Source organism: Asparagus officinalis, chromosome 3 (genome assembly GCF_001876935.1).
Source record: "Asparagus officinalis chromosome 3, Aspof.V1, whole genome shotgun sequence".
In the NCBI taxonomy this organism is placed as follows: domain Eukaryota; kingdom Viridiplantae; phylum Streptophyta; class Magnoliopsida; order Asparagales; family Asparagaceae; genus Asparagus; species Asparagus officinalis.
Window position 1 is genome coordinate 96,505,738 of NC_033796.1, and position 26,287 is coordinate 96,532,024.

At 40.0% G+C, this 26,287-nt stretch overlaps 1 protein-coding gene across 1 annotated transcript; it reads left to right on the forward strand.

Annotated features, from left to right (window-relative positions):
* On the forward strand, positions 321–25,107 carry LOC109834497 (tryptophan synthase alpha chain-like). The gene is made up of 9 exons (XM_020402533.1): positions 321–671; positions 1,190–1,336; positions 1,417–1,482; positions 16,800–16,908; positions 18,086–18,183; positions 22,803–22,880; positions 23,016–23,093; positions 24,660–24,719; positions 24,813–25,107. The coding sequence occupies exons 1-9, from the start codon at positions 489–491 to the stop codon at positions 24,942–24,944; spliced, it is 951 nt and encodes a 316-aa protein (XP_020258122.1). The 5' UTR covers positions 321–488; the 3' UTR covers positions 24,945–25,107.

Consider the following 26,287-nt stretch of genomic DNA (forward strand, 5'->3'; position numbering starts at 1 on the left):
TAGTGGAAGAAAGGGAAAAAAATGTGGATCACTTTGATCATCGAAATTATCCCCATGTCATTTTAGTCAAAAAAAATATTTATTCTTAATTATCCCACGGAAACATCTTATTTTAAGGATTATCGTGGTTCTAACAAAAAATGTTTCAATCGTCTGTTTGAGACCCTCAAGACTATTCAACAAAAGAGACATTAGAAATGCACCTTTCCTCAATTACCATTTGAGATGCGTGCACCAACATGTGAAGGGGATAGAAGGAAGCCTATATAGGTTACAATATTATATTTCAATCTCATTCCTTCGAATTATCATGCCAAAAACATATTTGTTGTTTTTGATAGCTCCTGGTACATGACCACATGTCATGTATACTTGATTAATTCCATACACCCTTCTTGTTTCCTCAAAAGTACATTTCCCCTCCTAAAACCCATTTAAAAAGCCAAAGCAAATACATCACCCAAAAAGTTGAGGGATTTTGGAAAATTATGAATTTTGCAATAGCCCTCTCTATGACCAAGCCCTCCTCTGTTCTTCTCTCTTCAAGAAAATATCATGGTTTCTCTCTCCCTCAGCCCTCTTTTAGACCCATCTCTCGATCGAAATCTCTCTTCCCAGTGGCTTCTCTTGGGATATCTCAGACTTTCTCTAAGTTGAAGGAGCAGGGAAAGGTAAGCATTGCTTTTTTACTTCTTAAAATGAAATTGTGTTCCTTTTGCTTTTCATGTTTTGTTTGGGTTTAATTTGTTGGTCAATTGATACTCTTTCTAGATATATTTGATCTATTGTTTATGTTGTATATGAGTAATAAAGATTATTCAAATTTTGTAAGGTATATGAAGAGTTGGCTTGCTTTGTTTATCGGGTAAATTTCACAGAACTCTCTGAATTTTAAGGTGTTTTGCATGAACCCCCCTTGAAGACCTGAACTTTAGTTAAGGTGTTTCGCGCAAACCCCCCAAATTGCATAAATCAGAGAAAATCCCTAGACTTCCAATTCCTACTGAATCCCCCTGAATTGTTAGAAAATCTAATTTGTGATGAAAATTTTGAATGAAGATTATTCATGTTAACACTAATTATGACTTTTCTCAAAACATGTTAGAGAAGGTATTGTTCGAATCTCAAAAGGATGTATGCCAGTCACCGGTTAAGCTAACCTCTGATATCCCTATTACTTATTTTGTAGGTTGCCCTCATACCTTACATCACTGCGGGTGATCCTGATCTCTCAACAACCTCAGAAGCATTATATGTTCTTGACTCCTGCGGTTCCGATATAATTGAATTAGGCATACCATATTCCGATCCTTGGATAGATGGACCTGTTATCCAGGTTCTACCCTATTGCTTGCTCAGTATTGATTTTTTTTCTTTCAGTAATGTAGATTGGCTATATACTTGTCTATTTTGCAGGCGGCCACTACTCGTGCCCTCACAAAAGGAACAAGCTTTGATGCAGTTATTTCCATGTTAGTAGAGGTACGACATTCTGTAGTACTCCCATTTCGAGTATGTGCATTGATCACTTCTTGTAGATGTTGCCTCTATAATTTTAGTTGCTCGTATAGATTCTTAATCCAATCTATAGATTATAGTCTGAATTCTATTCAGCGTCTTTAGTTTATGTTCTATTAGTTGTTTGATGATGGAATATTGTTATTTGATTGCTGACGGATTTTGTTTGGGGCAAAGGATGAAACCAGGGTCTCAGCCATTTCCATTTGGACTAAATAACTAGATTGGTATATTTAGTACAACATATTGGATAGCGAGGTGATTTACTTGCTATGGCTATGATGAGGTATTAGCGGCGATCAGTTTTCATCAATTAGGTGCAATTGCTTGCTCGCTGTTATGATTTTGGCACCAAACCATCACGTGAACGCATGATCTTCTCTTTACACTTTAAGTCCTGATGTTGCATATGATAATGACATGGCAAAGGTAGTGTATCCTCATGATGATTTGGTGCCAAAATCATCACCTAAGGCAAGAAACTAGATCTACTTGATGAAAACTTATTAATTTTGATACCTTACTATTATGGTATTCCCATTCGCCAAAATACAACTCCTCGCCAAAAAACGGGCGGGTGTATTTCTACAAGTAAAGTCCCAACCATCTTGGTGGACCAAGCCCAGTGGAGGTTCTAACTTGCCCGACTCGTTAAGTCAATACTCTTCATGACTACTCAAGAGGCAGGATCACTTGACCCTCTTGTCGAAGTTGACTCTCCTAGAGTCAACTTAAGCTTTTATTCAATACCTTACAATGACGACTCGATGGGTGTTACTTCTCGGTCAAGATGGTGAATAATATCTGCCTCGGGCTTCTCCCTCTGGCCATGTGTCAGCACCCCGGTCAATATTGGATAGGTCCCATTATGTACCTAGCCCCGATAGCCTTCATGACTTTTCATATCACATGGTCTTTGCCATGTCGCTGATCACTATCCATTCGATGCTGAGATGATCTCTCCAATGCTGAAGTGATCTTTCCCCCAACCACCTACCAACACCCATAAAGTGGATGTGACATAGCCACTAGCCCATACTCCCTCTCTCATTTCATTTAATGCTGAAGAGATCCTCCCTCTAGTCACCAGCCGATACTCGTAAAGTGTATGCTGACGTAGCTACCAACCTAAATCTCGCCATCACCTTTCCGTACTCAGCCAAAGTGTCCAATCTACCCTTCTCCCACAATATATATATATACAGGTACTATTCATCTTTTAAATAAGGGGAGGCTATTCCAAAATAAAAAACAGAGGGAGAACTCTAAGTTTTGCTTCTTCTTCCACTCAAGTTTATCATCTAACTTGATCGTTGGAGGTACAACGAGGGAACCAATCCCCGTCCTTGCATGAGTTTCTACATGTGTAGATTTCTCAGCTCTCCTATTCAAGAACCAAACATAAAGTCAAAGAAGAATGCGGTCCCCTCATCAATCTTCTCTACCTCATCGAAATTATCCCACCCTTAATACATATTGGCTGTGTGATCACTAGTACATCAGTAGTTTGGCACCCACCATAGGGCATCCTCTCTTTTTTGAGAAGATATGTTAGGTTCTAAACAAGGACCTAGTCAGTCTCATCCTGTAACTTGACCCCGAAGTTATGTCATCCAAGCTAATTGGAGCCCGAAGTTGTGTCACTCAAGCTAAGCAGAAAATGGTTTTGGCTGAGAGGAATCGACATAATCGCATCCCTCTATAGCTTTAGCAACCATTTTAGGAATATCTATCAGCTAGCCATCTATAAGATGGACGAGCTACCATTACCTTCAAAAGCCTCTCAAATGATGAGCATCATGTCATGTTTTTAGAGAGATCTTCTTTGGTTATCTTTTTAGAGAGAACAACTTCGGCTTCTTGAATATCTTTCTCAGAAAGAATTCTATCACCAAAGTTACCTAGTATCTTCTGGCCATACACCACTACCCACAAGAACTCAACCGGGGAGACACCATTCAACCTAGCATATGGAACCAAGGTAGTTACTCCCATTGAAGTACGCATGTCGACCATTCGACTATAACACTTTCACGAGGATATGAACTCAGAAGGGCTTCGTATCGGTCTCGGCCTCCTTGATGAGATCTAAGAGAAAGCACTCCGGACCCAAGTCACCAATCACTAGCGAATCGCCTGCTACTACAATAGCAAAATCCGACCAAGGAGATTCAATGCCGATGACCTTGTCCTCTACAAAGCCATTTTTGACAGACACTTAATGAGGTAAGCTAGCTCCTAACTAGGAAGGCCCCTATATAGTCCTAGAAGAGCCGCAATCTAGCACTTGTTGACTAAGGGCCCCAGACAGGAGAGTCCCTCCACATCCTTAGAGTACCGAGCGCCTGTGGTGTTATTTTCAATAACACAGTCATGCTATTTTTAGTATCTTTTTAAATTTTAGTTTTATTAATAAAATTCTTATTGAAACTAACTCAATTGTTGTCTCGTACTCCTGTAGTGCTCAATCTAATGCAAGAGGTAAAAGTTCTTATTGAAACTAACTAAATTGTTGTCTCGCACTCCTGTAGTGCTCAATCTAATGCAAGAAGTAAAAGTCCTTGGTGCCTTTTTAGGAATAAACCCAAGGCATTCACCAGGTGGTCGACTCATATAGTCATCTTTCAACCACTATGGTTATCTCAAAGACCCAGACGTCCAAGTAAGATTTGCACACCTAACCTCAGGGTTATCATTCTACCTAATTGCCATCAGGGTGGCCCACTGTAAGGCAAAAGACCTAGTCAACTTCAACCAGTCCTAGGTACTACCTTAGGATTGTAAAAGACCTAGTCAACTTCAGTAAGTTCTAGGCATTCAACTTTGGTTAGATATTAAGCCCTTGGTACCATTTTAGGAATAAACCCAAGGAACTAACCATATGGTCGATTCCCACAATTACCATAAGACCTGGGCACCCAACCTTAAAGTTTTTATTTTACCTAATTACCATTAGGACGACCCTCTGAAGGGCGAAAGGCCTAGTCGACTTTAGCAAATCCTAGGCACAACCTCATGGTTGTAAAAGACCTAGTCAACTTCAGTAAGTTCTAGGCATTCAACTTTGGTTGGATATTAACTCCTTGGTGCCTTTTCAGAAATAAACTCAAGGCACTAACCATATGGTCGACTCCTACAATTACCTTTCGACCATCGTGACCATATTGAAGACCTAGACATTTGCGTAAGTCCTGGGTGCCCAACCTCAAGGTTGTCATGCCACCAAAAATCCTTGGTATCATCTAAAATAAACCAAAGGCGCAAAGTCTAATTGTTCGATGATCTTCGACTAAAAAAGACTTGGTCACTTTGACTTGTCAGTCTTCATTGGCCAAGACTCGAGCACTTAGCCTGCACAAGGCGCATTACAAGCTAGTCGTCTTGACCCCCTAACAACTGGGTCAACACAACACGACCAACTCCCAATCCGCCACAGTTAGTTCTAAGTCAGAACAAAACTAAAATCTAGCAAATAAAAACAAGGAATAAAAGAGGGCAGACTCCAAGACGAGCAGAATCAATCTTTATTCCAACAAAATGAATTACAAAACTTTTTTACAATATCCATGTCTAGTTACAAACACGAATATCGACAAAAAAAACAAAGTTTGAAGTACAAATACAAGCCCCTAGACATCAAAAAACACAAGGGGGATAACATCGATCGAGGAAGGGAAGAGATCTAGAGGGGAGTAGCAAAGCGAGATAGTCGATGCCGACCTTGGAAGCCAAGACTACCTCAATTTTTCCTTGAGGGCCATGGTGTCACTCGTTGACAACCTCCTTCCTATGTTGCGCCAAGTCTAGATGAGCAAACCGATCCTACAAGTGTAGGCATATAAAATTGCTTATAGGTCCCCTAGCATAGCTCGGCACAAACCGACGAACCAACGAGTCCCCTAGCATAGCTCGGCACAAACCGACGAACCAACGAGGCGACGAGATCGACGAATCGTACAGAAGCGACGGAATGCATCCACCCGCGTGCAGAATCAAGCTAATGAGTTGAGGAATCAACGAGTCATCCAACCGAGAGCGGACTCGGAGGAATCACGATCGAATCAAGATCAATTTCGGACTCGAACTCAGAAGCGGATTTACTGCCAAATCAGGAATCCAACTTACTGCCAAATCAGATCAACCAATCAGAGTCTCAATCAACCGAATCACGGACAGAACCGGAAACAACGGAAAACGACTCGAAAAAGTCGGAAAACACCGCCCGCGGGCTCGGCCATGAGCCGAGCCACCCCAAGGTGGCTAGGCACAGTGTCGGCCACCCCGAGGTGGCCGACAGTGGCCCGAGGTGGCCGACAGTAGCCAGAGGTGGCCGACATTTCCCTTTTTGCAGCCACTGTCCTGAGAGCCTATAAATAGGCCTAGAGATGTTCATTTTCGGAGGTCGAACTTTCAAGAGCCGAAACTCTGCCGGATTGAAGAGTGAACTCGGAGCTTTGAAGACCTGAAGACTTGCACATTCGGATCTGATCCTCGGCGAGCATCCACGTCAGAAAAGGCAGGATTTCGAGAGGAAGAAAGAACAGATCTGAGATCTACACGAGGCTACACTCCAGATCTAAGCTTGGTCTTAGATCTCGAGATCTGAGCGATTATTCCCTTGGTGGATTAATCCCTCCCGGCTATTATTCCCTTCGTGGAATAATACCCGCATAATCGTGTAGATCCGACCGGATCTAGATCGCGCGGTGGTCCACGGATTAACCCCGGCGTTGGCAAAGAACCCACACAAGCAAGCGACCGCAAAACAGGAGCTTGCGATTTGTTCACAAGAGGAAAGTTGTAATTTTTAATTTTTTTTTCTTTGATTTAGGTGTAACCGGATCTATAAAAGACCGGATCTTTGTAACCCAAGATGACAATCATATCAATGAAAAAGAAAACAGTTTTCCACGCGAACAACAAGTCATTGACAATCGTCGCAGACATCAGAAGATTTGACCACTCCTTAAGGTCCCGCCTCAGCTACTTAACCAAAAGATGGGTCGATTGAGCATCCTCTTTGGCCGCCGCGTTTAGACGCCTCTTGGACTCGACCATCCCAGCCAAAGCGGTCAGTCGGTCATCCTACTAAGAATCCCTTGCTACAGATGGTTGGCCTCTCCCTTCAACTGGGTCACCTCCCGCTGAAGATCATCATTAGAACCCAAGTGCTTGGAAACTTGGATTCTATAGCCCATCAAAAACCTCTCCTTTTTGTCCAGCTCCCGTCACCAGGCGTCCTTCCAGCCTCTTAGTTTGGCCTCTAAGGCAGCAATTCTCTTCTCTGCCTCTTCCTTGGTCGACTTATATTGGGCCATCTCAGCGTGCCAACTCTGTGCCGCCTCATGCATGTGCCTCATCCGGTCAAATAGCTCCTACTCCTTTATAGCCCCTCTGACCAAATAGGCCTTGAAGGCCAAATGCAAGCCAATACTTGGTATCTCCCTCAAGAGCCTCTTCCTTCGGAAGGGTAAGCTGGGACACAGCATCAATCGAGGTAGTTAAGGACTGCATGACTGAGGACTCCACATCCATGGGTTCCTTTGGGACAAACCTATCGCCTTCAGGAACCTCTTCCCTAGGAGAGTAAAGGGTCAGCGGATCTCCCACCAATATGGCCCTCGCCCTCTCCTAGGACCGATGAGTAAGCTCATCAAGACCATGGCTGAATGGCCAGAACTTACTCAAAACATCTGCCATCTCATTCGACTCGAGCCCTTCTAGAGGCACTATTTGCTCGTCAACACCCCCGGACGTCTCGATAAACTCCTTGCCAAGCCTATGGAACTATACGACCGTAGAAATCGGCCCGACTGTCCCCTCGACAGGGGCCCACACAACTACCTCTTTGATAGTAGGGGTCACCTCCTTTGCTGCAGGAGGGGAAGAGTCGCCCACGGTAATGACCTTATTCGGTTGATAAGCTTGGATAGACCTCTTTCACCTTTAGATTGGTTACGACACTTCAGGTAACTGTTGTACCTCATCCAGGTCAACCCCTAGCCTACTGGACCCTTGATCTTTCTTGCCCTTCACCTTCTTCGGACTCCTTCGCTCCGCTAGTAGGGTGGAAACTTTAGCCACCTTCGACCTCAAGTGGGCTGCCTCTTCGAGGTCGAGATCCCCTCATAACCTTTTCTAAGGCTAAGAAGCCGAGCTTGATTCCTCCTCCCTCGAATTCCTCTTAATGTTTTTTCGGAGGGGAGAGCTAGCAGACTTGCCCTTGCTTGGTCAATCGAGGAGGACAAAATCATGGACACGCTTGCCGACCAGAGAGATTCCGTCTTGAAAAGATTGCTCCTCTGCTGAGACCCAACATAGGAGAAAATCTTTGCCAGTTGCTACCTCTCCTCATCATTAAGAGGACATGGCCTCAGCACATCCTTAGTCACTTCGGGCCAATTAGGGCAAGGAAGAACGCCATCAGCCCTGAAGACCCACACAAAGTGCTAAGGCCATGTCCTCTAGAGCACCTGACACAAGCTTAACATTCCCAGTATAGTGGAAAGAATATTGCGGGTCCTCTTTCTTTGATTCGATGCCCACCAAATGTCCTAGCAACCGTGTAGTCAGCGAGACTCTAACCCGGTGGAAAATGACGACAAAGCCCACTAGAACCCAATGGCATGAGGGGTAAATTGAGAGGGGGATATCTCCAGAGCAATGCACACATCCCTAATAAAGGGATGAACCGGTAACCATAGACCATACTCAAGATAAGAAAGGTAAAGTGGCACGAGGTCCCTACCATGGTGATACACAGGTTCGATCGTACTCGAGGCCCCCAGTGTAAAACCCTCAGAATGTCATAAAGATTGTAATATGGATCAAACATCCTCGACAAGACCCTCGAGTGAATGTGCCAGAGAAGAGCAATCCTCTCCTTATTGCGACTGCGGTAGAAGCTGGGGAACACCATTGAAGAATTTAGTTTGCAAAGTAAACTTGTAGAAATTCAGAGAAGTGTCAGAGATTTTTTGAACAAGAACTCATAAAGAATTCTTTGTTGCCCACAACAAGCTATTTATAGTATCCCGAAGGAGCACGAGAATTAATCATAATGGTTGTCTCATTTCAAAATAAATGGGTGAGATTCACCTCGAAATCTCAAACGGTTAGCTCGAAACTCAAAGCGACGTTCCTATTTACTCCACACCTCTTTGCTTGAAAATCAAAATGACGCAATTACTCTGACAACTGGCAACATCATTACATCATCATCAGTTGTGACATTTTGCTGGCCCAATAAAGGCAAAGTCTATAAGGCAAAGTCTATCAGGACCTAATCAACCCTCCACAACCAATAAGTTGGCTTTACGGATATCTCTCGGGCAACTTTTCCATGTTGCTAAAATACTAAGTAGCAAAAGCAATTGATCATATTGGTCTACAACTTGGAAAAAAGTAATCCTTCGAAAGTTGACTTACTCGAGATCGAGACGTCTCCTCTCTATAAAGGATGAGTCCTCTCAGGTTAATGCTTAAATCTACCACTACACATTAAAACTGAGTCATTCGGCAAACATTTTGAAATTATGCAAAATGGAGAAGCCTAATCCAGCTCCTGGAGTTGGAGGCGGGGAAACCCGGGGTGCAATCGGCAGAAGGGTCAAGCAGTTTCCCTCTTCGTCCGACTTATCCTCTTCCTTGCCTAAGTCAAGTCCTCCCATAAGCGCTTCCACCTCTACCAACTGATCCAAGCATTAGAAACAAAAGAAGGGTAGCGAAAGAGGTCAGGCGGATTCCTTACCTCGACCAAAAACTATGCCGACATGTATTCATATTCGACCTTGCTAGTTATCGCCACTTCAGTCTTCCTAATCAAGTTCTGCAATATTCTCTGGTCACTTCCTGGTGTTAAGTCTCAGACTTAAGGTATACATTCTCCTCTAGAAGTTTAGCGAACTCTGCCCCCTTCTCCGCCAGTCGGCATTGCGCATCTTTGCCGCCAACTTCACTTCGAATTGTGCCTTAGCGCGGTCCCTCTCTTGGAGCCTCACCTAGTTCCATCTTCTAGTTTCTTCTAAACTGACTACATTTATATTCAGAACACCCATGACTGTCCAAAGTGATTCTTTATCATATTTCACTCAAACGTGGCTAAAACCGACTCCAAGCGAAAGGGGCCAACTATTATGATATTCCCATTCGCCAAAATGCAACTCCTTACAAAACAACAGGTGGATGTATTTTCACAAGCAAGGCCCCAACCAGCTTAGTGGCCTAAGCCCAGCGGAGGTCCTAACTTGGTCGACTTGTCAAGTCAGTACTCTTCGTGATGACTCGAGAAGCAGGATCAGTCAACCCTCTTGTCAAAGTCGACTCACCTAGAGTCTACTCGACTTTTTATTCAATGCCTTATGAGGACAACTCGATGGATATTACTTCTCGACCAAGCTGAAGGATAATTTTTACCTCGGGCTTCTCTCTCTAGCCACGTGTCAGCATCGCGATCAATATTGGATAGGTCCTATCATGACCCTAGCCTTGATAACCTTCATGACTCGTCATATTACATGGGCTCTACCATGTCGCCGATCACTCTCCATTCGATGCTGAGACGATCTCTCTAATGCTGAAGTGATCTTTCCACAAACTGCCTACTGATACCCGTAAAGTGGATGCTGACGTAGCCATCAGCCCATACTCCCTCTCTCTTCTCATTTAATGCTGAAGAGATCCTTCCTCTAGTCGCCAACCAACACCCATAAAGTGGATGCTGACACAACCACCAACCCATACCTTGCCATCACTTCTCCGTACTCAGCCAAAGTGTCCAATCTACCCTTCTCCCATAATATATATACATGTACTATTCACCTTTTAAATGGGGGGGGAGGCTATTCTAAAATGAAAAACAGAGGGAGAACACTAAGTTCGGCTTCTTCTTCCACTCAAGTATATCATATAACTTGATCGTTCGAGGTACAACGGGATAACCAATCCCCGTCCTCTCACGAGTTTCTACATGTGCAGATTTCTCATCTTCCCAATTTAAGAACTAAACATAAAGTCAGAGAAGAAGGTGATCCCCTCATCAATCTCCTCTACCTTATAGAAATTATCCCACCCTAGGTACATACTGACTATGTGATCACTAGTACATCAACACTTACTGTAGCCGAAACAAATAAAAATACCTTGTCGCCAAACTAGTAGTACTAAAAATACCAATCTGGTAATTTAGAATTTCCATTTATGTAAGCGTATGAAATGAAGGAATTATTCATATAGACAGACATAGATTTTAGAAGCTAGTGTGATATCTGTTTTCACGTCTGAGATAGTTTGAAAACTCTCACGCATGCTCAACTTATCATAAGCTAGTGTGCTAACTGTTTTCACATCACATGGCGTTAGACCTCTATAGAACATTCACCAGGTACACTTTTCTATCAACTCTATTGATTGAATATCGCATGGTTCTTTTTTGGTCATTTTGGTAATCGTCTATTGTAGTTATGCCACTTAGAACACGGTGATAGATAAACATTTAAACCAATTCTCATCGTCATAGGCTTCTGAGAAGTTCATGGAGATAATAGCCATTCTTGTCTTTTGACTGTATTGATTGAGAATTCGCTAGACCTTCTTAAAAATGATGATCTTCTTATTGAGAACGTTAAGGCTGTGTAGATAGCCTTCTCACCTACCCCCTGCTATAGTGTTCACCTACCCCAAAATAGTGACCACCTATCCCCTTCTACAGTGTTCACCTACCTCAAATAGTGTTCACCTACCCCATGAGAAAACTTATAAATACCCCCCTAAGTTTGATTTGTAAAGTATCTCAGTAGCAGAGAGAAAGAGAAAGATACAGATATAAGTAATATCATTGAGAGATCTTGAGAGAGAGTTTGTGAGAATTCTTGGAGGGTATCTTGATCAAGAAATGGTGTTCAATTTTATCTTTTTCCTTTGTAACCTCGAAGGGAATATAAAAGAAGTGGGCATCATCATTGCACCATGGAGTAGCTCTATAAGAGTGAACAACATTATATCTGTAAGTACTGTGATTGTATTCGTGTTTGCTAGTTTTATTCTATGATTCTAAGATCATTTAGATGTGTTGCGTCTCTATTTGAGGCGTTCTTGTTTGTGTGTGCCCTAACAAGTGGTATCAGAGCATACAGTTCGGGAAAGACGAAATCTTTCGCCATGGGAACTATAGTTGAAGACAACAAGCTTTGGATCTAGAAGTTTGGTAACCAAAATTTTAGGTATTAGAGGATGCAGTTAGAAGACTATTTATACTAGAAGGATCTCTTTCTACCCCTCCAAGGAGAGGCAAGAAAACCTAAGAAGATGAATGACGATAAGTGAAAGGTTCTTGATCATAAAGCACTTATCACTATTAGGCTCAACCATCACCAATATGTGACTTACAACGTCTCACATGTGACCACCACCAAGGAGTTCATGGAGGCCCTAGATGCACTGTATGAGAAACTATCTACCTCAAATAAGGTGTACCTAATGAAGAAGCTATTCAATCTAAAGATACAATAAGGTGCTCGTGTAGTGGACTTCTTGAACAAATTTTAGACTGTGGTGCATTAGCTTGCTGCAATAGATCTTTTGTTCCATAATGAGATCCAAACTCTTCTGTTACTTTCTTGTCTACCAGATTCATGGGAGAATATGGTGATGACAGGGAGCAACACTAATGGCAATGACAATATGAAGCTCGACACGGTGATTGGGGCAATTCTGGATGAAGAATCTCGCTACAAAATATTAGAAGCTGAAGCATCTAGCAGTGAGAGTGCTCTGCATGTCGAGACGCGAGGGCGTATACAAATGAAGGGTAGGGGATGACGAAGCCAATCAAAGTCTAGAGGGAAGTCTAAAGGGCCGGACCCCGAATGGTTACAGTAAAGGGAAGTGCTTTAGATGTGTAAAGAAGGGTCACTTTGCACGACTCTGTAGAGCTTCTGTTCCAGCATCAATAGGGAATGATCAGGCTGACAGTGCAGCCAATCTTATGCATGATATGTATACGGATGCACTTCTCCTGTCTCTTGAAGACAAGAGCGATGCGTAGGTCACCGACTCTAGCGCATCTTTTCATGCAACCTCATAACAAAAGCTGCTTTCATCGTTCATGAAGAAGGACTTAGGGACAGTTTATCTTGGTGATGATTAACCTTGCAAGGTCTCGGGGAAGAAAAATTGTACCCTCAAGATGGAGGGTAGGACTATGTTGATGCTGAATGATGTTCAGCATGTACTGGATCTCAGATAGAGTCTTATAACAATCGGACAACTGACTAACTTTAGTTATAGAGTATCCTTCAAGCAAGAAAGCTGGAAGGTGTCCAAAGGTGCCCTGGTGGTAGCACATAGCAAACACGAGGGGTCTCTCTACATCGCTAATGGGAAGATCGACCGCTAGCTTGCCGTAGTACAAGCATCATCATCATCCGCTAACTACATGGATTGGCATCAATGACTTAGTTACATGAGCGAGAAGGGGATGCAGATTATGTCCACGGGGGAGAGGCTTTCAGGTCTGAGCAAGATCGATCTGACTTTCTGTGAGGACTGCATCCTAGGCAAACGAAAGAAGGTGAGCTTCAATAAGACCAGGCCGACTCCAAAACTACAGAACTTAGAGTTGGTGCACACCGACATGTGGGCACCTGCACAAGTCCCATATGTTGGTAACTCTCTTTACTTAATCTCTTTCATTGATGATGCTACTAGAAAACTATGGGTGTTCTTCTTGAAGCACAAGTTAGATGTTTTCATCATCTTTAAGAAATGGCTTGCCTGTATGGAGAATGAAATAGGCAATAAGCTGAAGTGTCTAAAGTCTGATAATGAAGGCGAGTATTGCAGTTAGGAGTTCAAGAACTTCTACTGGTCCTATAGGATTAGGAGACTGACGACCGTTCTAGGCATACCTCAGTACAATGGAATGGCGGAGCGAATGAGTCGCACTATCTTGGAGCACGTCAGAAGTATGAGGATCCACTCCAGATTGCCCAAGAGTTTTTGGGCTGATGCTTTGAATACTGTTGCATACTTGATCAATCGCAGGCCATCCGTGGCTCTCACTTATAGGATACCTAAAGAGGCTTGGACCGGAAAGAAGCTGAAGATAAAATACTTACGAGTATTTGGTTGTGAAGCCTATGCCATGACCAATCCTACAGACTGATCAAAGCTTGATCCAAAATTAAAGAAGCTCTCTTTCATCAGCTATGGAGGAGATGAGTATGGGTACCGTTTCTAGGATCAAGATGCGCGTAAGGTAGTGCACAGTCGTGACGTTATGTTCCATGAGGATGTGACATACAAGACCAAAAAGGTGAGTGGGAGTCAGCTATCTCCCCTTTTTCCCCAGATATTACTGACAATGAGGACGGTAGTGAGATACCAGTCAGTATAAAAGACAAAGACCAAGAGAATGTGCCGGATACATAGCAACATGATCCAGCAGAACTGCCGATCGTAGTTCGTAAAGCTCCAACAAATCCGAGGGTGCCAGAGAGGTACCTTTCCACTATAAATTATCTTCTCCTAACTGACAGTGGTGAGCCAGAGAACTATGAGGAGGTACAACAGACTGAAAAAGTTCAGGACTAGTAGGAGTCTGCCATAGAGGAAGAAATAAAATCCTTGACGAAGAATGGGACTTGGGAGCTCGTAAAGCTTCAAAGTGGGTGAAAGTCTCTTCAAAATAAGTAGATTTATCGGGTCAAGGATGAAGCCGATGGACGGAGATGCTACAAGGTGAGGCTTGTAGTGAAGGGCTATGAGCAGAAAGCAGGGATAGACTATTCTAACCTTTTCGCTCTTGTCGTCAAGTTGACCATGATCCCGACTATGTTGAGCATTGTGGAAGTTTGAGATCTCCATCTAGAGCAGATGGATGTGAAGATAATATTCTTTCATGGAGATTTAGAGGAATAAGTCTATATGCATCAACCAGTGGGCTTCGAGGAACAAGGTAGGGAGGGCCTCATGTGTCGCCTGCGTAAAATCTTGTATGGCCTAAAGCAAGCTCCCTGATAGTAGAACATGAAGTTCGAGAACTTTATGGAGGAGAACGATTTTCTCAAATGCGATACAGACCTCTACTTCATCAAGAGGTATAGCGAATCCTATGTGATACTCTTGATTTATGTTGATGACATGTTGATTGCAGGGCCCGACTTGACCCGCATTGAGGAACTCAAGGGGCGACTCTCTGAGTGCTTCGAGATGAAGGATTTGGATCTAGCAAACCAAGTTATTGAGATGATGATCATCAGAGATAGGTCAACACATAGGCTGAGGTTGTCTCAGAAGGCCTATATTGAGAAGGTTCTTGAAAAGTTTGGCATGGAGAAGCAAAACCGGTGGACTCGCCGTTTGCGAGCCATTTGAAGCTATCGAAGACCCAAGCACCAAAGATTGCTGAAGAGCATGAGTTCGTGGCCAACATACTATACGCATTTGTCGTCGAGAGTTTGAAGTATGTGATGGTGTGCATGAGGCCAAATATTGCACAATGAGTAGGAGTTGTGAGCCTCTTCATGAGCAATCCAAGGAAGCACCACTGGGGTGTAGTCAAGTGGCTTCTATACTACTTGAGATGCTTGTCCGACCATTGTATTGAGTATGGAGTGGTGGATTTATAGTTAGAGGGCTTTTCTGATGCAGACTACACCGAGGACATAGACTCAAGAAGGAGCACGAGCGGCTACATCTTCATCTTGGATGGTGGAGCGATAAGTTAGAGATCCTAGTTATAGGATACTGTGGCTATGTCGACGACTGAAACCGAGAACGTGTCTGCAGCAGAGGCAGCAAAGGAGTTGCTATGGTTGAAAGCTTCTCTTCTTGAGCTTAGGGTAAGCTTTGAGAAATACTTCATCCATTGCGACAATCAAAGTGACATTCACTTGTTAGAGAACGACACATTTCATACTCGGAACAAACATGTTAACATGAAGCATCATGCCATATGGAGATGGCAAAGTAGGATCAAGATTAAGCTTGTAAACATTTATACGAGGTACAATCCAGGCAATATGCAAACCAAGCCAGTTCCGCTCGAGAAGATGAGGCTGTGTGTAGCCTCATATGGTCCCCGTTGAGAACATTGAGGGTTGTTCAAGATGCCAAAGATACAAGACATCCGAAAGATGCAACCAAGAAATAGAGTTTGTTGAGAAGACTCTCCAAGTGGGAGATTGTTGAGAACGTTGAGGCTGTGTGGATAGCCTTCTCACCTACCCCTGCTACAGTATTCACCTACTCCTAAATAGTGTTCACCTATCCCTTGCTATAGTGTTCACCTACCCCAAATAGTGTTCACCTACCCCCTATGAGAAAACTTATAAATACCCCCCTAAGTTTGATTTTTAAAGTATCTTAGTAGCAGAGAGAGAAAGAGAAAGATACAGATATAAGTAATATCATTGAGAGATCTTGAGAGAGAGTTTGTGAGAATTTTTGATGAGTATCTTGATCAAGAGAGGGTGTTCTCTTTTATCTTTTTTCCTTTGTAATCTAGAAAGGAATTTGGTGTCGTCATTGCACCGTGGAGTAGCTCTGTAAGAGTGAACGACGTTAAATCTGTGAGTACTGTGATTGAATTCATGTTTGCTAGTTCTATGATTCTATGATCATTTGGATATGTTTTGCATCTTCGTTTGAGGTGTTCTTGTTGGTGTGTACCCTAACACTGCTACAATTTTACACGCCATACAAATACTTTATAAAGAAGCTTCAATCAATTATTGTGGAACAATATATGGGTCTAGTGTTCTCAACATTTCACTCTATATAATAGGGCTGATTGTGAATACACCCCCTATAGCATCACCTAATTGCGAATAGACTCCCTTGTAGTTCTATTTGTACGAATAGACCCCCTGCAGTATAACCCAATTGCCAATAGACTTCCCTATAGTTTTATTTTTGTGAATAGACCCCCCCCCCCCCCCCTTTCTTTTGACGAATAAAATCATTAAAAAGGTTTGAGGAGTTGAATAGACCACATATAGTTCTATCGGTGAGGATTGAACCCCGGTTGCTAAATTTGTTTACTTTTAAATAGAGTCGAAAAAATTTCACTAAGGAGGTGTATTCGCACTTGGGCCAATACTAAAGGGGTCTATTCATAATTAGGAGATAGTGCAGGAGGCCTATTCCCAATTACTCCCATATGATAACTCATTAAGGCTTAAGATCCTCATAACTTGTGTACTTGAGTTTTTTTAACAAGATATGCTAATATCTAACTGTTTTGACATAATTTCTGCATCCATGTGATTGTTTTCTTATAGGTTGTACCCAAGCTATCTTGCCCGATTGCATTGTGTACATATTACAACCCTATTTTGAGGCGTGGTACTCAGGAGTTCATGTCTACCATCAAAGAAATTGGAGTACAGGGTGATTTTTCATCTCATTCGAATAAAATGCCTCTTAATTGTTTGAAAGTTTTATCACCTTGGAGTACAGGGTGATTTTTCATCTCATTCGAATAAAATGCCTCTTAATTGTTTGAAAGTTTTATCACCTTGCATAGTTTCATTCTTATTGATATTCCACGAATAAAATGCCTCTTAATTGTTTGAAAGTTTTATCACCTTGCATAGTTTCATTCTTATTGATATTCCAACTGTTTACATGGTTAGATACGCTTAACTAGATAATTTTCTAATGTAGGTTGTTTTCTATCCATGAGCTCCAGAACCTAATAGGAGGCAAATTTTGACACTACTTATCTACTTTGGTTCATACAAAGTTTTTCATCAATGTGTATGGCTGGAATCAAAATATTAATGTTTTAATCTTTTGTATGCTGAACAATGACATTGATGTCAAAAGGCATCTTATCATATTCAGGCAATGCAATGATGTAACAGATCTCAAGAGCACAACATCAGAGATCTCTCTCAAATTAAAAACCATAAATTAGTCCAAAAATATAGATAATTACTAACAAATGAGTTTGATGCAAATATGATTCAAGCACACTATTTAATAATTAATCGTGAGTCATGACTCTAGTAAACAATATAAACAATATAAGGAAAAAAGTGATCTTGTAGAACGATGAGACTTTTTACGATTTATTTCTTCATTGCCATGTTGAGCTTAAGACTTTTTGCTCCATCACGGAGAAAGGTGGAGTAGCCTAAAAAGAGCAGGAAAACATACGAAAGCATCATTCTCTCTCTCTCTCTGAGCCTATGCCTTTATAGCTCAACTGGCATTTGATTATGAGCAAAATGTCTGATAATGTACCTATATTTTGTTGGCTGTATTTCCAATCTTTGGTAAATATAAGTTTAGTTTTCTATATTTTGAGTCTTGCTCATCATCTTATTATGGCAACTGCTGCCTTCACCAGTTTTCTGAAATTGTATTGCATTTTCCTTTAGCTTGTCACTGATAGCAAAATAAGCTTATTCATATATTCTGACTTTTTCGCTGCTCCAGTTACAATGCTTACATCTTATCCTCTGTCAATCGTTGTTATTTTCTAGTTAAATGTGATAACGGTTACATGATGGATGTGCCAGGCTCATATCAAATTTATCTACGCTCATATCACATTTTCTAGTTAAATGTGATAACGGTTACATGATGGATGTGCCTGATATTCCTCTGGAGGAGACCACAATTTTACGGAAAGAAGCAGCCGACCATAACATTGAGTTAGTAAGTCCCTCCTTATACACTTCTTTAGCTATATTTTCTAAAGCTATATTTTTTTTGCAATATCAATAAATTACTGACTCTAATTTAACTATATTTAAAGCTTTCGGAAATAAGAAGACGCCTAGTCTACTTTAGCTATATGTTCTCCTGTGATGGTCATTCTCATTCTATATTGTCTTTATGGTGAGTCAGGATCATCTGTTAGTAAGTCCCTCCGTACTAATTTTTTACCTTCGTCAGGGGATCATTCATGAAGAAATCAGTATCTCCAGTGAATTTTGTTTTGAAACTTTGACGAGCGCTCAATTATTTCTTTTCTTACTATTTCTTTACTATCTTTTCTTTAGTCGCTCCTTGCGTTCCTCAAGTAAAAATGTCTCTTTCCTTCTACATCCAGTAGCTAGATTTTCTACTTTGGTGATGTAGGACTCTTAACAGATAATTTCATGGAGGATTCGGACAATCACGAACTAAATATAGATTTCTACGTATTATTAACTTTCGCAAAGAAACAATCATATCTTCCAACCCAGAAGGCGGATTCTGGCATATTATATATGTAAATCACCTTTTTTGATAAGACGGAGCCAACTAGATTGTCAGATTTTTAAATCTTATCAGTAATACCCAGTTTTGACCAAAATCTGTAAATAATCAGATTTTAGTTTATTTTTAGTAATAAAGTTGGAGTCTATTTAGATTAGAAAATAAATTTAATATTAGAGTCAAATTAGATTAGGAAACAAATTTAATTATGATTCGTGATTTATTTCATCTATTATAAGAAGTCTTTTTTAGGATATAATTTGATACTTTCTATTTCTTTGTAATTCTAGTCTTACTATGAGTCTTATTTATTTTTCTATTTAAGAAGAGTCGTGTAACCCTAAAAAATAATAATTTTTCATCAATAAAATTTCTCTGTCAATATTTTCTTCATGGATTCGAAGTTCTTCATGGATTCGGAGATCAGTCTTTATGGATTCAGATTCTGTCAATATTTTCTTCATGGATTCGAAGTTCTTCATGGATTCGGAGATCAGTCTTTATGGATTCAGAGAACACCCCTTGGTGGATTATAAGGTTATAGTTCTTCATGGATTCGGAGATCAGTCTTTATGGATTCAGAGAACACCCCTTGGTGGATTATAAGGTTATAACTTTCACGCTGCATTAGTATCAGAGCAGGTTCCTCCGATCTGATGGTAGGCAACAAAACCCCTATTTCTAGAACTAAGTTCGATAAGTTGAAGATCGATGTTAATCAGATAAAGACTTCTTTAGAGCGACTTGTGTCGGCAGTGAAGTGTCTGAATACGGTGGGAGTTCGAAATAGCGTTGATAGTCGCCAGCAACGTGATCCGGCTCCACATGAATATAATAGCGACAATGACCCTAAGAAAGACCTTGGAGTTGGGAAGAGCACTAAAGAAGCAATAAAGAAAGAAGAACCACCTTCGAGGCATAATATCTTTCACACGAGATGCACTATAATGCAAAAGGTTTGTGATGATATCATTGATAGTCACAGTAGCAAGAATCTTGTCTCTCGGCATATAGTGAATAAGTTAGGTTTGAAGATAGAGAAATACCCACCTCTCTATAAGATCGACTGGATTCACAAGGGCAATGATGTGCAGAACGATGAGATGTGTCGGGTATCTTTTTCTATCGGCCATAATTATGTTGATGAGGTTTTATATGATGTGGTCAAGATGAATACTTGTCATATGCTTTTAGATAGGCCATGACAATTCGATATTGGAGCTGCCCATAGGAGCAGAGACAATGCTTGTATCTTCAAGAAAGATGGATGTCGAATTGTACTTATGCCTCTTACAGAAAAGGAGCCATCTAAGATAAAGACTACTGAGAAGAAGAGACTCTTGGTGACAAGCAACGAGACTTTAGGAGAAAACTTGAAGCAATCTGATGAGGTCTATGACTTGGTTGTAACTGAAAAAGAAGAACCTGCCCCTACCAAAATTCCTCCTAACGTGCAAACACTCATTATGCATGAGATTCGTAATGCTAATGGAGATATGTTAGTGAAGATATATATTATGCAAGATATTTTCAAAGAGGTTATGAGCGATATTGTACACATTAACGATGTCCTAATGGAAGAGAAGGATAAAATAGAGAGTGAAGAAATTGATGGTATGTGTGAATTGCTTAGTGGAGGTCTCGAGGTAAAGAAGGTGAAAGAATTATGTATGAAGTATGAGGGAGAAAATTCTTTTTTGGAAGCAATGATCATCAATAATTTCAACAACTATGAGATGATACCACCAACACTAGAATATAGGAAGCAACACGGAAAATGTTTGGAAGAGTTTTTCATGTCAACTACAAAGCCACATACTGTCAATTACATACACATATAATGGGAAAGATTCATACACAAGTTTGATATAGAAGAAGTCATAGGAGAGGAGGTAAAAGAATAAACGGAGAAAATCAACGTTAAATACAAGACAGATGTTGATGGTTGTAAGAGAAGAAAATTATTTAATAATGAAGCTACTATTCTAAAAAATATAAGCTCGGGTCGAGATTTTTTCAACAAGAGGAGACTAATGTAGGACAGCTTAACAGATAATTTTATGGAGGATTCGGAAAATCACGTGCTAAATACAGATTTTTACGTATTATTAACTTTTGTAAAGAAATAATCATATCTTCCAACCCAAAAGAGGGATTCTGACATTATATATGTAAATCACCTATCTCGACGAGACGGAGCCCACTAGATTGTTAGATTTTTAAAATCTCATTAGTAATACCTAGTTTTGGTTAAAATCTAAAAATAATTTATTTTTAGTAATAAAGTTGGAGTCTATTTAGATTAGGAAATAAATTCAATATTAGAGTTAAATTAGCTTAGAAAACAAATTCAATTTTGATTTATGATTTGTTTCCTCTATTATAAGGAGTCTTTTTAGGATAGAATTTGATATTTTTTATTTCTTTTTATTTCTAGTCTTACTATGAGTCTTATTTGTTTTTCTATTTAAGAAGAGTCATGTAACCCCAAAGAAGAATAACTTTTCATTTATAAGATTTTTCTTTCAATATTTTCTTTGTGGATTCGAAGTTTTTCATAGATTCGGAGATCGTTCTTTATAGATTCAGAGAATACTCATTGGTGGATTCCAAGGTTATCACTTCCGCGTTGTGTTATTTGGCTTCCTTATTCTTCCTTATTCTGTCTTCATACAATCAATTCTAATTGTAAGAACACTTAACAAAATTATCTCATTATTGGGCTCTTCAATCGTAACATCTCCTTAACATTATAAATAGTCACAGTTGGACCAAAGGACCGGATGTTAGAGCTTGGACAAAGGGTGTCTTCACGATGAAATCTCTTTATCGTTCCCTCAACAAACCGTCTCCAAAGCATCTCATCTCTCCTTCAACTATGGTTGGCACGTGCTCTTCTAAAGGTCAAAATTCTCATGCTAGGAAGGGGTTGGCCACATATGCCTGCACGTTTCATATTTTCATTCGATGCTCTTTCGCTCTTAGTATTTGGAACTGTTGGATTTTTTTGGTCAAAACTGTTTTCCAAAATTAGTTTTCAAACTATATATATATATATATCGTAGGCCGTGGGCCAATGGGCCGGGGATCGGGGCTAATCGGGCTGAGGCACTAAGTGACGCTTTGTTAGGTGTACTTTGCACTTCGCACGGAGGCATCAGGGCGAGGTGGCGCCACGTTGGTTGCCATGAAGGTTGTCTCGTAGGCTTCATTCGACGAGGTTTGTCTATCATACGAGGTTCGCCTGTTTGACGAGGTTCGTCTGTCATACGAGGTTCGCCTATTTGACTATGTTCGCTCGTTCGACAAGGTTTGTCTGTCATACTAGGTTCACCTGTTTGATGACGTTCGTTTATCAAATGAGGTTCGTCTGATTTGCTGAGACGTGACCCTCGCGTTTCGTAGCAACATGTCCATTGATTGTCTCGTATTCAGCAGTTACTACATGCATCAGTTACAACAGCATTAAGAGCAATTTAATACAATGATGTTACAATCTTAATTATCATTAAGAATTATAATGGTCACATTAATTGCTAATGACTCTTGAACTGGCCTTAAAGGCCTATAAATAGCATCCTTGGATAGCTCTTGGTCGTTATTGGAAAATCTCTCGCAAGCGTGGAATATGAACGTAAGTGTAGAATATGAACGTTAGAATACCCACGCGAGCTTGGAATACCCACGCGAGCTTAGAATACGAACGTCAGATTAATGTTGTTGCTGTGCTGTTGCAGCAGAAACTGTGCTCGCAGGAACCCTGAAACCGAAAGGTTTTGAACCATAAGGTTCTGATATCGAGGAGATCTTTTGCCTTGACCGAAAGGTCTTATAGATCGAGGAGATCTTGACCAAAAGGTTTGTCTGCCATACGGGAGTCTTAGGCTTTTGTTAATTGCTTACGCTCACAAGTTGAAATAGAAAATGTACATAATAACTGTGAGCCTGAAAATCACATGATTATCTTCTTATTTTCTACATGACAAGCACATTGTGTGAACACAAACGAACTTGTGTGGTCATGCGGGTCTTCAACGTATCGCCTGGTTAACTTTCGCATCGTTTTTATGTAGGTGTTGCTTACAACTCCAACTACTCCCTCGGAACGAATGAAAGCAATTGTCGAAGCTGCGGAAGGATTTGTATACCTTGTAAGTTCATTTTATTATTTTTTCAGTCATCTTAATTTGCAAGCTGAATTCAGAAGCATGCAAGAAATTAATGTTCTTCATTCTTTATGTACTTATATCCTACCTCTTCGAATTGGCTGTAATTTTCTGAAATAGGTGAGCTCTGTTGGTGTTAGCGGTGCCCAATCATCAGTAAGTTCACATGTTCCATCTCTCTTACAAGAAATCAAAGAGGTACTTCCACTTCATTCCTACCCTTTCTTGCTATCAACCTTAAATAGTTATATTTGGTTTCTACAGTGAAACATTTTCATTTATTTAGTTTCATTTTTATTTTATTTTTCTTATAGCTGAAATATCACTTAACACAAACTAATAGTAGTAGCATAAGATACACTATAGCAAGGTGCGCAAAGGCAGTAATAAAATTTAATGTTGTCAAGTAATAATATGCTTAATTGGAGATCTTTCAGAAAAACGGTGAATTCGATAGAAGTAGAAAAAGGCATTTTTTGTGTATGTGTATCTTTAAACATTTTTAGCATTTTTTTAGTGTGGTACTCTGAGCTAAAACCTAAATGGAATAAATACATGAGACATGATGGACCACAGTGTGTGAAACACCAATGTCACAAGATTAAATGACAAATGTGGTTATTTCACTATTTGTGAACTATAAAGAGTAATCTGGACGAAACGAGTGCAGTGGAATTACCTTATTGTTTTATTTATTCCTTTTGTTATTGAGAAAGAAGTACACAAATCAATATTATGTTTTAAGAGCCTGTTTGGTTATTTCCTAAAAAACCAAAAAATAAAATGAAAACCAAGAAATCTCAAAAAGTACAATTTCACACATTCTCATCCCTAAAACTCACCCACAACATTTAATAAAATATTATTTTTATCCAACAACTCATCTACCACATCTAATAAAATATTATTTTTATCCAACAACTCATCCATCACATCCACCACATCTAATAAAATATTATTTTCATCCACAACATCACTCAACTCATCTCATCTCATATTTAAAAATCACTCACATCATCCAATAAGATTGTGACAACTCATCTCATCTCATTAACATTTCATTTCTTTATTTTCCTTCCAAAAAGCTAGGAATTAAAACAATTTCCTTAAGTGTGAGTCACATCATCCAATAATATAATGATAACTCATCTCATCTCATCTATTTTCTTATTTTTAAGAAATAACCAAACAAAAGAAAACAACCTATTATAAGAAATAGGTTTCTTATAACTCATTTCCTTATTTTTTTCCGCCAACCAAACAACATCAAAACAAGTTTTCTTAAAAAATCACTCACATCATCCTATAATAAGGTGACAACTCATCTCATCTCATCTCTATTTCTTTGATTTCCTTCTTTTTTTAGCCAACCAAACAATCTCAAAACTTATTTTTCTTAGAAATAGGTTTCCTTTTCTTTGATTTCCCTCTTTTTTTAGGCAAACAAACATAAGATAAAAAAGAGAGAGAAAATGAGAAATCAGGCTACAATCATCAATCATATCATCAAAGTAGAAAACAACAATAAAAAATGAAGTGCCTAGTGGTAGATAGCAAAGGCAGATAAATAAAGCAAGTAGACTCTATGATAGGCAGTCTCAAGTTTATTAATGAGCAAGACATTTTACTATATTTGAATAGTACCTTAGTCACAGGAAAGCATAATCAGGTTATTTGTATAATGAAACTAAATTTGAATAGGTTTTTATACCTAATCAAATACACCATTTGTTGTATATATATCGTTACCATTGACGATTACAGGCATCAACCAAACCTGTTGCTGTAGGATTTGGCATATCGAAACCCGACCATGTGAAGCAGGTTTGTTGTATGAAAATACTAGCATTCAATGACTTATTATATTAAAAATTTAAACACTGTATATTATATACTTACTCTTCATAGTTGATACAGATGGCGAGCTGGGGAGCAGACGGCATGATTGTTGGAAGTGCACTGGTGAGGATTTTAGGAGAGGCAAAATCACCTGAAGAAGGCTTGAAGAAGCTAGAATCCTTCACCAAGATTCTCAAAGCTTCACTCTGAGCACATATCGGTGGAGAAGTTCTGATATATTATAGCGTCTATTTTCTATTAATGCAAAGGCATAGCAATTTGTTACTCAACTTCCTGTCATAATGTTTAGGGTTACAACTTAAGGTGTTTCCTTCTAATATCTGGCCACTGAATATTACAAGGGAAAAGAAAAGAAAAAAATGTCTTATGATTCTTGATTGCCTTAGATTTTTTTTGGCCCTTCAAATTTTCCCTTGAATCGTCTTAGTATCCCTACTCCAAATTCATTCTTTTAACCATTTTATTACATATGTCTGTAGGCATCAAAAATTGCCTATTGGTCTTAAACAAAGCTCAAGATGAAAAGAAGACGAAGAACATCTTCATCTAAGTCAGAAGAGGTCATCGGATGCAAAAAAAAAAGCAAAGGAACGCACGAAACAATGAAACGACAGAACTCGAAGCTGTCTCACAATTGTCTCACAATTAGTGAGATAGCATACACTATCTATACTTCTAAGACATTGTAATGTATCTCAAAATCCGAGACAGCATGAGTTGTCTTGGAAATGGTGAGGCATCGCGACGTCTTTTTGGTGGTTTTCTCAAGTTTTGTGTGACCCACGTGGCTCCATATCTTCTTGGGAACATCCATATACATAGAGAGGTCATTACAAACTAAAAATACACAAAAAATCCCCGAGAATCACAGCATTTAACGGAATCGACATCGGTTACAAAATTGTTTGGAACAATCCCTTCATCCGAGATAGTGAACACTATTTTGAAAATGGGAGTTGTCAGGTGAGGTTTGTTTCACATTCTTATCTTTAGAAAAGGCTTCCAAAGGTTATAAATACCTCCTCTACACCCATATGCACAAGGGGGGACCCAATTGACGGCAGAGACTTGAGCTTTTGGCGAATTCTGAGAGCAAGAGAGAGAGAGAGTCACAATCTATTTTCGAGAGATCTCAAAGACCTTTAGCGTTTCCTCGATTTCAATTGTTGATTTGATATCGGGAAGAGTATTTATCTTACTTGGCTAGGATATCAACTTTTGTTCTTATTTCTAAAACAAAACAACGACTTAAAGCCTTCTTCACGATCAACCCGGATCATTAAATTGGTGGTCTACGCATCAAAGCGTCTCTAGCACAGACGAAGATCCCACGCAAGTAGAGACTAAAAAATAGTTTTTGCATGTGTTTCTAGGGAATACCCCTTTTTGTTTTCTTTGTAAGGAGAAGTTTTATAAAAAAAACTTACTCTTTTTTTCCCTTGTAAACGATAAACATTATAAATGGAAGGTGCAATGAAAATCATTCCTGACGCAAAAACGCTGGCGACCACAGTGGGAGCCAATGATCTCAC

Coding starts and splice junctions, on each gene's coding strand:
- LOC109834497 (XM_020402533.1), top strand. CDS start 489: ATGAATTTTGCAATAGCCCTCTCTATGACCAAGCCCTCCTCTGTTCTT. Junction 18,184..22,802: donor CCGACCATAACATTGAGTTA/GTAAGTCCCTCC, acceptor GTTTTTATGTAG/GTGTTGCTTACAACTCCAAC. Junction 22,881..23,015: donor CGGAAGGATTTGTATACCTT/GTAAGTTCATTT, acceptor TTTCTGAAATAG/GTGAGCTCTGTTGGTGTTAG.